General features: G+C 38.4%; 1 protein-coding gene across 1 annotated transcript in view; it reads left to right on the plus strand.

The window, feature by feature from the left end:
• The window catches only part of LOC110708838 (casein kinase I-like), a 32,523-nt gene extending 22,760 nt beyond the window's left edge, over positions 1-9,763 (plus strand). The window contains exons 10-13 of the mRNA XM_021887061.1: positions 3,047-3,116; positions 3,228-3,352; positions 3,509-3,731; positions 9,387-9,763. Of these exons, the coding sequence (XP_021742753.1) occupies positions 3,047-3,116; positions 3,228-3,352; positions 3,509-3,731; positions 9,387-9,451 (483 nt within the window). The 3' untranslated portion in view covers positions 9,452-9,763. The remainder of the gene's footprint in view (positions 1-3,046; positions 3,117-3,227; positions 3,353-3,508; positions 3,732-9,386) is intronic.
• The last annotated feature ends 2,873 nt before the right edge of the window (positions 9,764-12,636 follow it).

Consider the following 12,636-nt stretch of genomic DNA (forward strand, 5'->3'; position numbering starts at 1 on the left):
ATGTTGTGTTAAATTTTAGCCGTCCTATTATTTTACCAGCAATAATATCAAAATTTCCAGGTTAAATTATATATTTGTACTTTATTAAAAAATAATCAATGTTGATAACTATGAATCCAATATTTAAATGTGCTTGGGAGCAGTATGCTGGATAAAAATATATAGGATTTTACGCCTTTGAAGTTAAGGTGTGATTAATACTCTTTGGCACTTAGTATTAGAAGAACAAGTCTTGATAGGATATACCCTTGCTTGAGATATGTTTTTTAGATATGACACATAATGTCAAAAAAAAAAGTGAGGCATAATATTTACTATCTAAATATTGTGCTTTGAGTGAGACATATGTTGTTTTAGATGCGCTCAAAGGCTTCCTTGAAATGTTCCATCCTTACTGTAAGTTTTGAAGAGACTATTTTCATAGCTAACCACATTCTTGTCATTATCTTCCTTTACGACTATATATTATTGTATTAATTCTTACAGGGATGTCGTTTGAAGTCAACATCTAAGAGACTATTAAGGGTGTTTGGTCACCTTGAATTCTCAAGCCAACCATTAAGCATGAGTGCTACCTTGAAAGTACTATTTGTTGATTTTTTTTTTTATCTTTTATGATGATATATATTATAACTTATCTCCTAAGAGATCATGGTGGATGGTCATTTAATTCTCTTAAGCCAGCAACCTTAAAGTTGGATTAAGATTCACCAATTAGCTTTTTCTAAGAAAAATATTATTGACACACCATCCTCTCCACAAAAGGAAATGTTAATGTTAAGAGTTTTACATTAAGAATTTGCTTAAATTTTGATCTATTTGAATTTTCTAAAAAAATGAAAAACGATTTCAAAATTATCCAACTAGATAAAAGGCGAGAGAAAAATGAAAAACCATTTCAAACTTATCCAACTAGATAAAAGGTGAGATAAGAATCTCGCATGCGTAAGACTCTTTACCGATCAAGTTTTATTATCTTTCAATGCTTTTGTCATCAGGCAAAAGGCAAAGAGGATTAGATTTTAAGTAAATAGGGTTATTACATGTGCAAAAATAACCTATTGTGAGCTTGACGACTTGTATTTAACTTCTTCAGGTGTTTTAAAATACTATTTTGGATTAACTTATTCTTCTTGTTCCAAACATTACATCTAAATTTTTTAAGAACAAAAGAAATATATGAAGCAATCCTTAAGTATACAACATACTATAGGTTCCCTTCAATAGTTCACGAGATAAACTTTTGAGCCTTAGATCGCTAGTTATATATTTGACATTGTGTTTATTTTGTTTAGTTGTATCCAGTGGCGGATCCAGGATTTGATTAATAGGTGGTCCCATCATCGTCCATCGACCGCATAAAGTATCAAAAAAAAGTCAAAGGTATAATGAACAAAAAAAAAATTACATAAAAAAGTTCATTTCATAAAGTAATGCAAATTCGTATTACAACTAAAAAATTATTAATTTTATTACAATTGCTCTCGACGAGTTTTTCATATTTTGATAACGATTTACAATATCATCCATGCTAACATTCAAAAACAAATCTCTTTCTAAATAAGTAATCAAACAATCATTCAACATTTGATCTCCCATGCTATTACGCAATTTATCTTTCACTTGCGTCATTCCGGAAAATACTCTTTCTACACTTGCCGTTGCAACAGGAAGAATCAACACTAACTTCAAAAGTAAGTAGACTCGATCATGAGTTTCAAACTTTCCCGTCTCAACAAGTTTCGTAGAAAGTTCACTTAGACTTTTCAAATTCCAAAATCTCTCATCATTTCGAACATCAACAATAAAATTTTCAAGTGAATGTTCAAAAAATAATAACTCAGAGCTTGAAAATTCATCGGGATAAAATTTGGCAAGTTGAACTAAATTTCTTTTGTCAAAAGAATGAAATCGATTTGCAGGATTAAAGCAAGACATACACACAAGTAATTCCTTACTTACCTCGGGAAATCGATTTTCAAGTTCTTGTAATTGAAGATCAATGACACTTAGAAAAACTTCAACTCTAAAATGATGAAGATTAGTCACTTGTGGACCTTTACCTCTATACATTCTTCTCCCAGGAACCACATATCGCCCCTCCATGTTTGGAACCTCAATGCCATATTTAGCCATAAAAGAAGTGACTTTTTCCATATGTGAATCCCATCCTTCATCTCTCAATTTTTGCAAATTAGTCTTGGTTACATCAACCATGACCATTGCATTTACAATATCTTGATCATGTTTTTGCAATGCCACATTCAACGCATTTGTAATTCCAAATATATCAACCATCAAGTGTGCCACAAACACAAAATCAAATGACATCAACAAGTGTGTAATAGATTGTGCTTTATTCGAATCAAGTGTATCAGATACTTCTGCAATGGAATCAAGTGACAAAACTATTGAAGGATATAAATCAAGCACATTCAAAATGGTTTTAAAGTGAGATCCCCAACGAGTATCACAAGGTCTACATAAGCCACGTTCTTGATTCAAACCAGTTCCCGATTCAATTTCACCCAAAGATAATGCTTCTACAACCCCTTGACGTTGTTTTTCTCGAAGAAATTCTTTCCTCTTAGGTGAACCTCCCACAAAGTTCAAGAGAGGTGCAAGTACATCAACAAAAAGCCAACCACAATCTGAGTTTTTCTTAGCAAGTGCAACTTGTGTCAATTGAAGTTGATGAGCAAAGCAATGAACAAAGTATGCTTGAGAACATTCATTCAAAATTAGAGTTTTAAGGCCATTGATTGAACCTTGCATATTACTTGCCCCATCATAACCTTAACCTCGAACTTGAGAGAAAGTTAAAGAGTGTTCCATGAGTAATGACTCAATAGCAGCTTTGGGAGTCAAAGAACTAGTATCAGGAACATGCACAATACCAAGAAAACGCTCACACACTTCCCCCTTTTTATTAACAAATCTCAAACAAAGTGCCATTTGTTCCTTATCGAAAACATCGGCAGATTCATCAGCAAGAATAGCAAAAAATCCACCATCAAGTTCTTCCAATAATTGCAGACATTTTTAGGTACCTGCTGGAAAGACGGGTGGGCATAGTGGAGTTGGGCCATCTACTGAGAGAGCCAATAAACATTCAGGTCTAACAATGTTTTTGGAAACCTTAGTTTGTTGAATTCTTAACATATCCTCCCTTACTTTATTCTAGTTATTTTGACAGTGATACATATATATATATGCTATGTTCATAGGGAAAGAGGTTCGTGAAAAGTACACTAAGGATGTTGAACCTTTCTCAAGGAGAAATTCATCAGGTGGGTATGGCGAGTCATCAAAACAAAAATCGTCAGAGGTGGTGACATCCTCAAAAGATATGGTATGTCCTCGGATCCTTTACTTTAGTCTAATTCCCTTTTTCATCTTTCCTTTTCATTTCTTTTTATCTCTCGTAACTACAAGGCTAAAACATTGCTCTAGGTTGCATTGCGCTATACTTTTGTCGTTTAATTAAATTAGTGATTTTTTTTTGCAGGCTAATTCTGTTAGAGGCAACAATACATCGACTCGGCATAGCAACACATCAAGGAGGGTTGTTGCTTCTACCAACAAGGCTTGCTCTTCTAATGGAACTAGCGAGCGGTCAAGTCGCTTAGTCTCAAGAAGTGGGCGCCTATCCACCAGTCAAAGATTGAAATTTGGGTCTGAACCTAGTAGATTAGGAACCCCTTCTCGTCCCCAAAATTCAAATAAAGGAGGTGTTGTGCGACAGCGGAAGCAAAGGTCGAAAACAAACAAGAAAACAATAAAGAAATTCAATGCAAACAATAAGAACAACACCAAGAATTTACGTGGTTCACTATCGATGTGATAGCTACGTCCACGGGCACCGAGATCGAATGATTTCACTATAAACTGGCAAAGATTACAAAGATTACAATGAAGAACTTAATCACTCAAAGTATTCTCTCTCTTGTGTTTCTCTCTCCGTTTCCCTAATAATGATAATAGGAAGTTTATATAGTAGTGATTCCTAATTAAGATATACTTAGGTTACAATATCACAATATGATAAATATTAAATTCGTAATCGCTGAAAAAACCCAGATCGCCCGGTCGGGCGAAGGCCCGCCCGATCGGGCGCGAGAACACGTCTTTTCCAACAACCGAAGTACTCCAAAAAACCCCTTCCGCCCGGCCCGATCGGGCAATGTCCGCCCGATCGGGCGAAGGCTCGCCCGGTCGGGCGAAAGCTCGCCCGGTCGGGCGCGCGAGAGCAGCTTCTTCAACGAATTTGCCAGGCACCTCTTCTTTTTCCGCCCGGTCAGACCGGGCAATGTCCGCCCGATCGGGCGGACAAAGCTACGAAGTACGAGTCACCTAATATACTTATCAACAATCTCCACCTTGACGAGAACTCGTAGTCAGCAAACGACCCCATCAAGACATAGTGAAAAACATCTCAAGCCAAACCCGATGCAAGACTCATGCATAAGCCATACATCCCGATAAGTCTTCAACCAAGACCCATCACATACTCGTCTCCAAGTATAACAACTCATAATGCTCCACCTGCATCACAAGCCCCGGGCAAGCTCCACCTTAAGGCCAACACACCTACACCAGGAGCTCCCCAACTTCGCCCCTCAGGGCCTACTACATCACGTAGTAATCAATATTTAACAAGTCTAAGCAATGTTTAAACTTGCTAAACGGAACAGGCTTAGTGAAGAAATCAGCCGGGTTGTCAGCAGTCCCAATCTTCTTCACCTTAATCCTCTTGTCAGTACGTAAGAAATGATACCTGACATCAATGTGCTTCGTCCGATCATGGTGTACTTGATCTTTAGCTAAGCAAATCGCACTTAGACTATCACAATACACTGTAGCAAAATCCTGTGCAATACCCAGTTCACCTACTAGGCCTTTGAGCCAAATAGACTCCTTAGCTGCAGAAGTTAGAGCCATATACTCAGCTTCAGTAGTTGACAACGTAACTGATGACTGCAATGTAGACTTCCAACTAACCACAGAACCACCCAAAGTGAACACATAACCAGTCACAGACCTCCTGGTATCCACATCAGCTGCATAATCAGAATCACTGTACCCAGTGACCAAGCATTCCTTATCATTCCCGTACACAAGACCAATATCAGCTGTCCCTCTCAGGTAGCGAAAAATCCTTTTCACCCCTTGCCAGTGTTCCCTCCCAGGTCGAGCCATAAACCTGCTTACAACACTAACGGCATGCGCAATATCCGGCCTAGTACAGACCATAGCATACATCAAACAACCAACCGCATTTGCATATGGAACTCTAGACATATAAGACAACTCCTCCTCTGATTGAGGTGACATAGACAAAGACAACTTACAACTAACAGTAGTTGGCGTACTTATAGGCTTCGATTTTTCCATCCCAAAACGAGACAAAATCTTTTCAATGTAGCTTTTCTGAGTCAAGAAAAGCTTACCTCTAGCCCGATCCCTGTAGATCTCCATACCCAAAATCTTCCTAGCTGCACCCAAGTCTTTCATGTCAAACTCCGAGTTAAGCATCTCCTTTAATCTAGCAATATCAGATTTATTCTTTGTGGCAACCAACATGTCATCAACATATAACAAAAGATAAATCATGGAACCATTATCCAGCTTACTATGATACACACAGCAATCATATGAATTCCTGTCAAAACCTTGTGAAACCATAAAAGAATCAAACCTTTTGTACCACTGTCGGGGGGATTGCTTAAGTCCATACAATGACTTTAGCAATCTGCAGGCATAGTGTTCCTTTCCAGGAACTTCGAATCCTTCGGGCTGCTTCATCAGAATCTCCTCCTCCAAATCGCCATGAAGGAAAGCCGTTTTAACATCCAACTGCTCCAGCTCAAGATCAAAATGTGCTACAATTGACAATAACACACGGATAGAAGTATGTCGAACCACAGGTGAGAATATCTCAACAAAATCAACCCCTTCTACCTGACTGAACCCCTTAGCAACTAGCCTAGCCTTAAAACGTATTTGCTCAGTTTCCGACAACCCTTCTTTCTTCTTGTAAATCCATTTACAACCCACAAGCTTCCTCCCTTCCGGTACCTTTACCAGTTCCCACACTCTGTTCTTGTAAAGAGACTGCATCTCTTCACCCATTGCGGCAAGCCATTGCGCAGACTCACTACAACTAATTGCTTGTTTATATGTGGCAGGTTCAAATGACTCTACATCATCAGCTACACTCAATGCATAACCTGTCATCGCATCAACACAGCAATTTCTTCCCTCCATCTCTTCAATCAATCTAACAGGCTTCTTGATAACTCGTTTAGGCATCTCAAGAATGGTGTCAGGTTGACTAGATGACCCCTGATTAGATTGCTCCACCTCATCCCCAGAGTTAGAATGAGTAGGAGTAATCTCAGGTTCAGGAGTACCCGGCACTGGAACATCAGCATCATCATCAATATATTGTACCCGAGGTAAATCAGCAATGGTAGACTGATGTACCTCAAGTACCCCATCTGTCTGTAATAAATTGTCTCCTTCCCTTCTCAAATCTGAAATCTCTGCATTTTTAATTGAATACATGGTGTTTTCATCGAAAGTAACATCCCTACTAAGAATGACCCGACCCTCCGAAGGTGAAAAAATTCTAAACCCCTTCACACCATCCCCGTACCCAACAAAACACCCCTTCTTGGCTCGTGGATCCAGCTTACCCTCAATAACATGATAATAAGCAACACAACCAAAAATCTTCAAATTCGAAAAATTAGGCAACTTACCACTCCAGATCTCAAACGGAATTTTGGAATCAATTCCAGAATGAGGACCCCTATTAATGACATAACAAGCTGTTAACACAGCTTCACTCCAGTACCTCCTCCCAAGCCCTGCATTAGAGAGCATGCATCGGACTCTCTCTAGCAGTGTCTGATTAACCCGTTCTGCTACACCGTTCTGCTGTGGTGTCTTCCTGACAGTATGATGCCGACCTATACCCTCATCTGCACAGAACTGATTAAACTCGTCTTTGCAAAACTCTAGCCCATTGTCCGTTCGTAGCTTCTTGATCTTCCTTCCTTGTCGATTTTCCACCAAAGCTTTCCATTGCTTGAAAACTTTGAAGGCCTCATCCTTTGACTTAAGCAACCTAAGCCATGTGTATCGGGACTTGTCATCAACAAATGACACAAAATAGTGGTAACCTCCCATACCTTCAACTCTAGATGGACCCCAGCAATCTGAATGGATGTAATCGAGCACTGCATCAGTAATGTGAGCACCCTTGCTGAACTTTGACCTGTGTTTCTTACCAAACACACAATGCTCACAAAATTCAAGGTTGGCAACCTTGACCCCGGATAGAAGACCCCTCTTGGACAATAGCTGCATCCCCTTCTCCCCCATATGACCAAGCCTCATGTGCCAAATCTTAGTCATCTCCTGGTGAGATACAGATGCGCAAACCGCAGAACTAGGCAGTGTAACACCCTCAAAAACATAGAGGGTGTTCCTTTTGATACCCTTAAGTACCAACTCAGAACCTCTGAAAATACACAACTCCCCATCTGAAAACACACCATTGTACCCCAATTCATCCAGGGTACCCAATGAAATCAGATTCTTTCCTAAAGCAGGAACATGCCGTACATTAGTCAAAGTTAACCTCCGCCCATCAACAGTCCTCAACCTCATGGAACCAATACCTGTGACCTTACATGGAGCATTGTTACCGACTATAACCATACCCCCATTGCGAGGTTCATATGTATCAAACCAATCTCGACGTGGACACATATGGAACGAACACCCCGAATCTAGAACCCAGTTATCAGATAAATCATTAGACCTAGCAGAACTGACTAATGCTAAATCTTCCTCTGAATTATAGCTCTCATTCGGTTTCTCTTCAACTACAGCAGCCTGGGACTTGTTTTTCCTCACCGGACAATTATTCCTAAAGTGACCCGGTTCTTTACAGTAATAACATGTTTTAGTAGTAGTTTTACTAGATCCATCCTTGCCGTTTCCAGCACCCGACCCAGCATTGTTCCCCTTGTTAAACCCCTTATTCTTTTTAGACTTTCCGGACTTAACAAATAACCCACTACCATTATCCCCATTATCACTCGTAGCTTTCATTCTGAGTTCCCTAGTATGAAGTGCTGCCTTCACTTCTTCTAAGGTTATAGAATCCTTACCAACAACAAAAGACTCTACAAAATTCTCAAAGCTAGACGGTAGAGATACAAGTAAAATCAACGCAGCATCCTCATCATCAATTTTAACATCTAAATTACGTAAATCAAGCAAAATAGAGTTAAGTTTTTCTAGATGTTCCCGTAAGGAAGTACCTGACTGCATCCGGAGGCTAAACAACCGCTGTTTCAGTAATAATTTGTTGGTCAACGACTTAGTCATATACAATGACTCCAGCTTCAGCCACAATCCAGCCGCCGTTTCCTGATCAGCAACCTCCGTGATGATTTGATCATCAAGACTAAGTAATATGGTAGAGTGTGCCTTCTCTTCCATAACTTCTAACTGCGAGTCAGTCGGTCCGTCTCCTGACTCCGAAGTAGTACTCTTTGGAGCCAACGGACGCCATATCTGCTGTTGTTTTAACAGAGCCTTCATCTTAATTTGCCATAGCCCGAAACTATTTTTCCCGGTAAACTTCTCAATTCTTATTGTTGAATCTCCTGCCATTGTTATCTTCAAGAAACTCTCCAAGGATTGAACCTGAGCTCTTGATACCAATTGTTGTGCGACAGCGGAAGCAAAGGTCGAAAACAAACAAGAAAACAATAAAGAAATTCAATGCAAACAATAAGAACAACACCAAGAATTTACGTGGTTCACTATCGATGTGATAGCTACGTCCACGGGCACCGAGATCGAATGATTTCACTATAAACTGGCAAAGATTACAAAGATTACAATGAAGAACTTAATCACTCAAAGTATTCTCTCTCTTGTGTTTCTCTCTCCGTTTCCCTAATAATGATAATAGGAAGTTTATATAGTAGTGATTCCTAATTAAGATATACTTAGGTTACAATATCACAATATGATAAATATTAAATTCGTAATCGCTGAAAAAACCCAGATCGCCCGGTCGGGCGAAGGCCCGCCCGATCGGGCGCGAGAACACGTCTTTTCCAACAACCGAAGTACTCCAAAAAACCCCTTCCGCCCGGCCCGATCGGGCAATGTCCGCCCGATCGGGCGAAGGCTCGCCCGGTCGGGCGAAAGCTCGCCCGGTCGGGCGCGCGAGAGCAGCTTCTTCAACGAATTTGCCAGGCACCTCTTCTTTTTCCGCCCGGTCAGACCGGGCAATGTCCGCCCGATCGGGCGGACAAAGCTACGAAGTACGAGTCACCTAATATACTTATCAACAGGAGGTCTTGATGATGCTGTTAAAAGCTTTGATTTCCTCTCAATCGGCAGGGAAAAGATCCGAAAATGACTACTTCTCATTTTACGACAGGCTGAAAGCTAACTCTAAAGATTTTGGTTTCCAAACTAAATTCTTGGATTAAAATCTCATTATTTTCTGTGGAATTTGAATTTGATATATTGATGTGAGTCTAAGTTTTCAACAAGGATTCAATGAGTTATTGATTACTTCAAAAGTTGGAGGGGCAATATAACGTGGGCTCCATGTTGTGCCATGTAGTAATTTGTGCTCTGCTAAGCTTTGGTTGCAGCTTTGACTTCATTTTCCCCATTTTCCTTACGAAGGTTGTTGTACTTCTCTGTATCCTATTATGTAATTGTAAATTCTATCAAATGATTGTCTTTTTATTAATTACTAATTCGTATAAAATATCATATTAAGAAAAAAAGTAGGTGGTAATACTTCTTCCATATTTTATTCAACGAGTTTCTATTGTAAACTCTTCTTTTTATAGCAAATGTCAATTCCTGGTATGGTGTTTGCACTTTGTTCAAATCTCTTTATATTAGGTCTTTTTTTACTTTATCTTAATCCCACACCTTCCTATTACGTTTTAAAACATACTTGGAAAAATTGCTCGCAATGATCCGACCTCTGTCTTATCCGCCTAAAATAATTCGACCTTTAGATTATTTTTTAATGATTCGACCTTCATACCCAATTCGCTTTAAATGGTCCTAATTAACCAGTCATCCAACTTGTTATTACAAGTTACTAGACATGTGTCAGCCTATGATTAGTCAACAATTTTCTCATATTTGTTTGTTTAGTTCTGTGTTTATGCCTAGGGATTCTAGATCAGGTTACATTCCATTCGATCCTGAAATCGAATGATCTTTTCATAGACTAAAGAATTTTTACAGGCATATACGAGACACTTCTAGAGGTAATCCACCTTCGGAACTTCCATCTGATTCTAGCGATTCGGAAGCTTTTTCAGAACCTGAATCAGAGATGATGGCACCACCACCTCTCCACCTCGCAAGCTCAGCGATTATTCGCAGCCATCGCTGACAAATTTTCCAAACCTTACTCCTACTCTGGCCTTTGATGGAGTGCAATTTGAGATCAAGCCCCAATTTATCACGATGATAGAGAGGAAGCAACACAGTGGAGTTAAGGGTGAAGATCCTGATCTTCACATTGCAGATTTCTGCCAATATTGCAATACCATTAGGCAAGCTGGGGTCACGCAAGACCAAATCAGGGAGATTCTTTTTCCCTTTTCTTTATGTGGAAAGGCTAAATTATGGTTTAATGGTTTGAATAGAACTGCACTTGGTATTACTGACTGGGAAACTCTTGCTTTAAATTTTTATAATAAATATTACCCTACAGAGAGAACAACTTTACTAAGGAGTGCTATTTAAAATTTTGTCCAAGAGCCAAATGAAACTCTATATGAGGATTGGGAAAGGTTTAAGGATCTATAGAGAGAATGTCCCCACCATAATCTAGCACAATGGTAGTTGATCCAAGCCTTTTACTATGGACTTGGAAACTCATCTAGATCAATTCTAGATTTTGCAGCTAGTGGGAGATTCATGAACTTGTAGGAAATATTTCAATCATTACCCCAAACTTGAACCCCACTGTGATCATACAATTAAGCATAATAGCGTCCAAAGGGAAGGACGCTCTAGCAAAAGAGTCGCCAACAAGTTTTAGGAGCTTGTAAATCGTAATCCAGGAGATCGTTAACTCCAATAGGTCTGGAACCATGACTGGAAGTTCGGGAATGAAGGTACAAATCCAACCTAAAAGAGATTGAACTTGCCCTAATAATAGGCCTCTACTTTATTCTTCTCGTATTCATGTGCGCTTTCTGACTAACATGCAATCAATAGGTTTATCCTTAACCTGTTTAATCCATGTTGGTTGAATATTAATGCACAAACAAAACTATTATTGACGATCACTTGAATTATAATCATATTAACCCTAAACAAGATTATTAATTATCTTATTAAACGTGATTACAAGTACAAATTCCCTTTAAACATGCAATAAAATGTGTGATCAAGAAATAACAATAAATATAATCAAGCAACATAATCATAATCATAATCATAACAATCATCATAATCATTATAACAATCATAAGTATAATTATAATCAATCATGTTAAAGCATAATAATAGCAAGATCCTAGGCATGATACTAACAAGATTAATAACAAACCCTAGCATGTCACTAAACAATAAAAATCAAAGCTTTAGCCCTAACATGATACTAACATGAAAATTAGGAAAGAAAGTAGGAAGCACCGTAGGAATCACAATTGTCATGTTTGATATTATAACCTTTTCCCTAGATATGATACTAGGAAGATCAAAACACCCTAACATGACACTAGGAATCATAATAACAATCTAGACATGATTTCTATATCATAATAACAATGCAAATAATTAAAGCACTTACTTGGATGCCTCATATCTCTTTCTAATAACAAAATACACGTGTTAGTAACTTCAAAGAAAATATAAATTAAAACAATTAAATTAAATAATTGAAAGAGAGATTTGTGACCAAACCCTTAGAAATCAAACCTTTCACGTCTAGGGCGAAGTCAACTTCGAACTTGGCTAGGTGTGTCTAGATCTTGTGAATGCGGAATTTTGTATGCAAAAGGCTTGTTTAGAAAGAGAGAGAGAGAGAGAGAGTAATCAAGAGATTCTTGATGAGAGTTGGTGAGAATTAGATGGAGAAGAATTGATGATGTGAATAATTGATAATTATTTATGATTGTTAATTGATTGTTGATGGAAATTGATGATTAAAAACGAATGTCTAGGGACGCTATTTATAATGAAAATCAGCTGGATATGATAAAAAACGAATCAGAGTTTCGAAAAGAATAAAACACGACTGCAGCGTCAAACACGCGTCTGTCGCCAGATGCTGCAATCAGCTTTTCCACGCGTTTTCTTATTTTGATAAAATTTAAACGTACGAGAGGGTAAAACTATAATTTCCTTAAAAACACTTCTTTTATTCTAATTAAAACTCTAAAAAGTCAATTAAAGTCAATTTATCAATGCTAATCAAATTAGGAATGAAAAGAACCTTCTAGAAGATTCTAGAAGACTATAATCAATCCTAATCACATTAGAAATGATAAATCATAATAGGCCCTCCTCTAAATCATTGGGCCACACATAAATATCAAACCGAGCCCAGTTTAGTAATTT

The sequence above is a fragment of the Chenopodium quinoa genome, unplaced genomic scaffold (assembly GCF_001683475.1).
Source record: "Chenopodium quinoa cultivar QQ74 unplaced genomic scaffold, ASM168347v1, whole genome shotgun sequence".
Classification (NCBI taxonomy): Eukaryota; Viridiplantae; Streptophyta; class Magnoliopsida; order Caryophyllales; family Amaranthaceae; genus Chenopodium; species Chenopodium quinoa.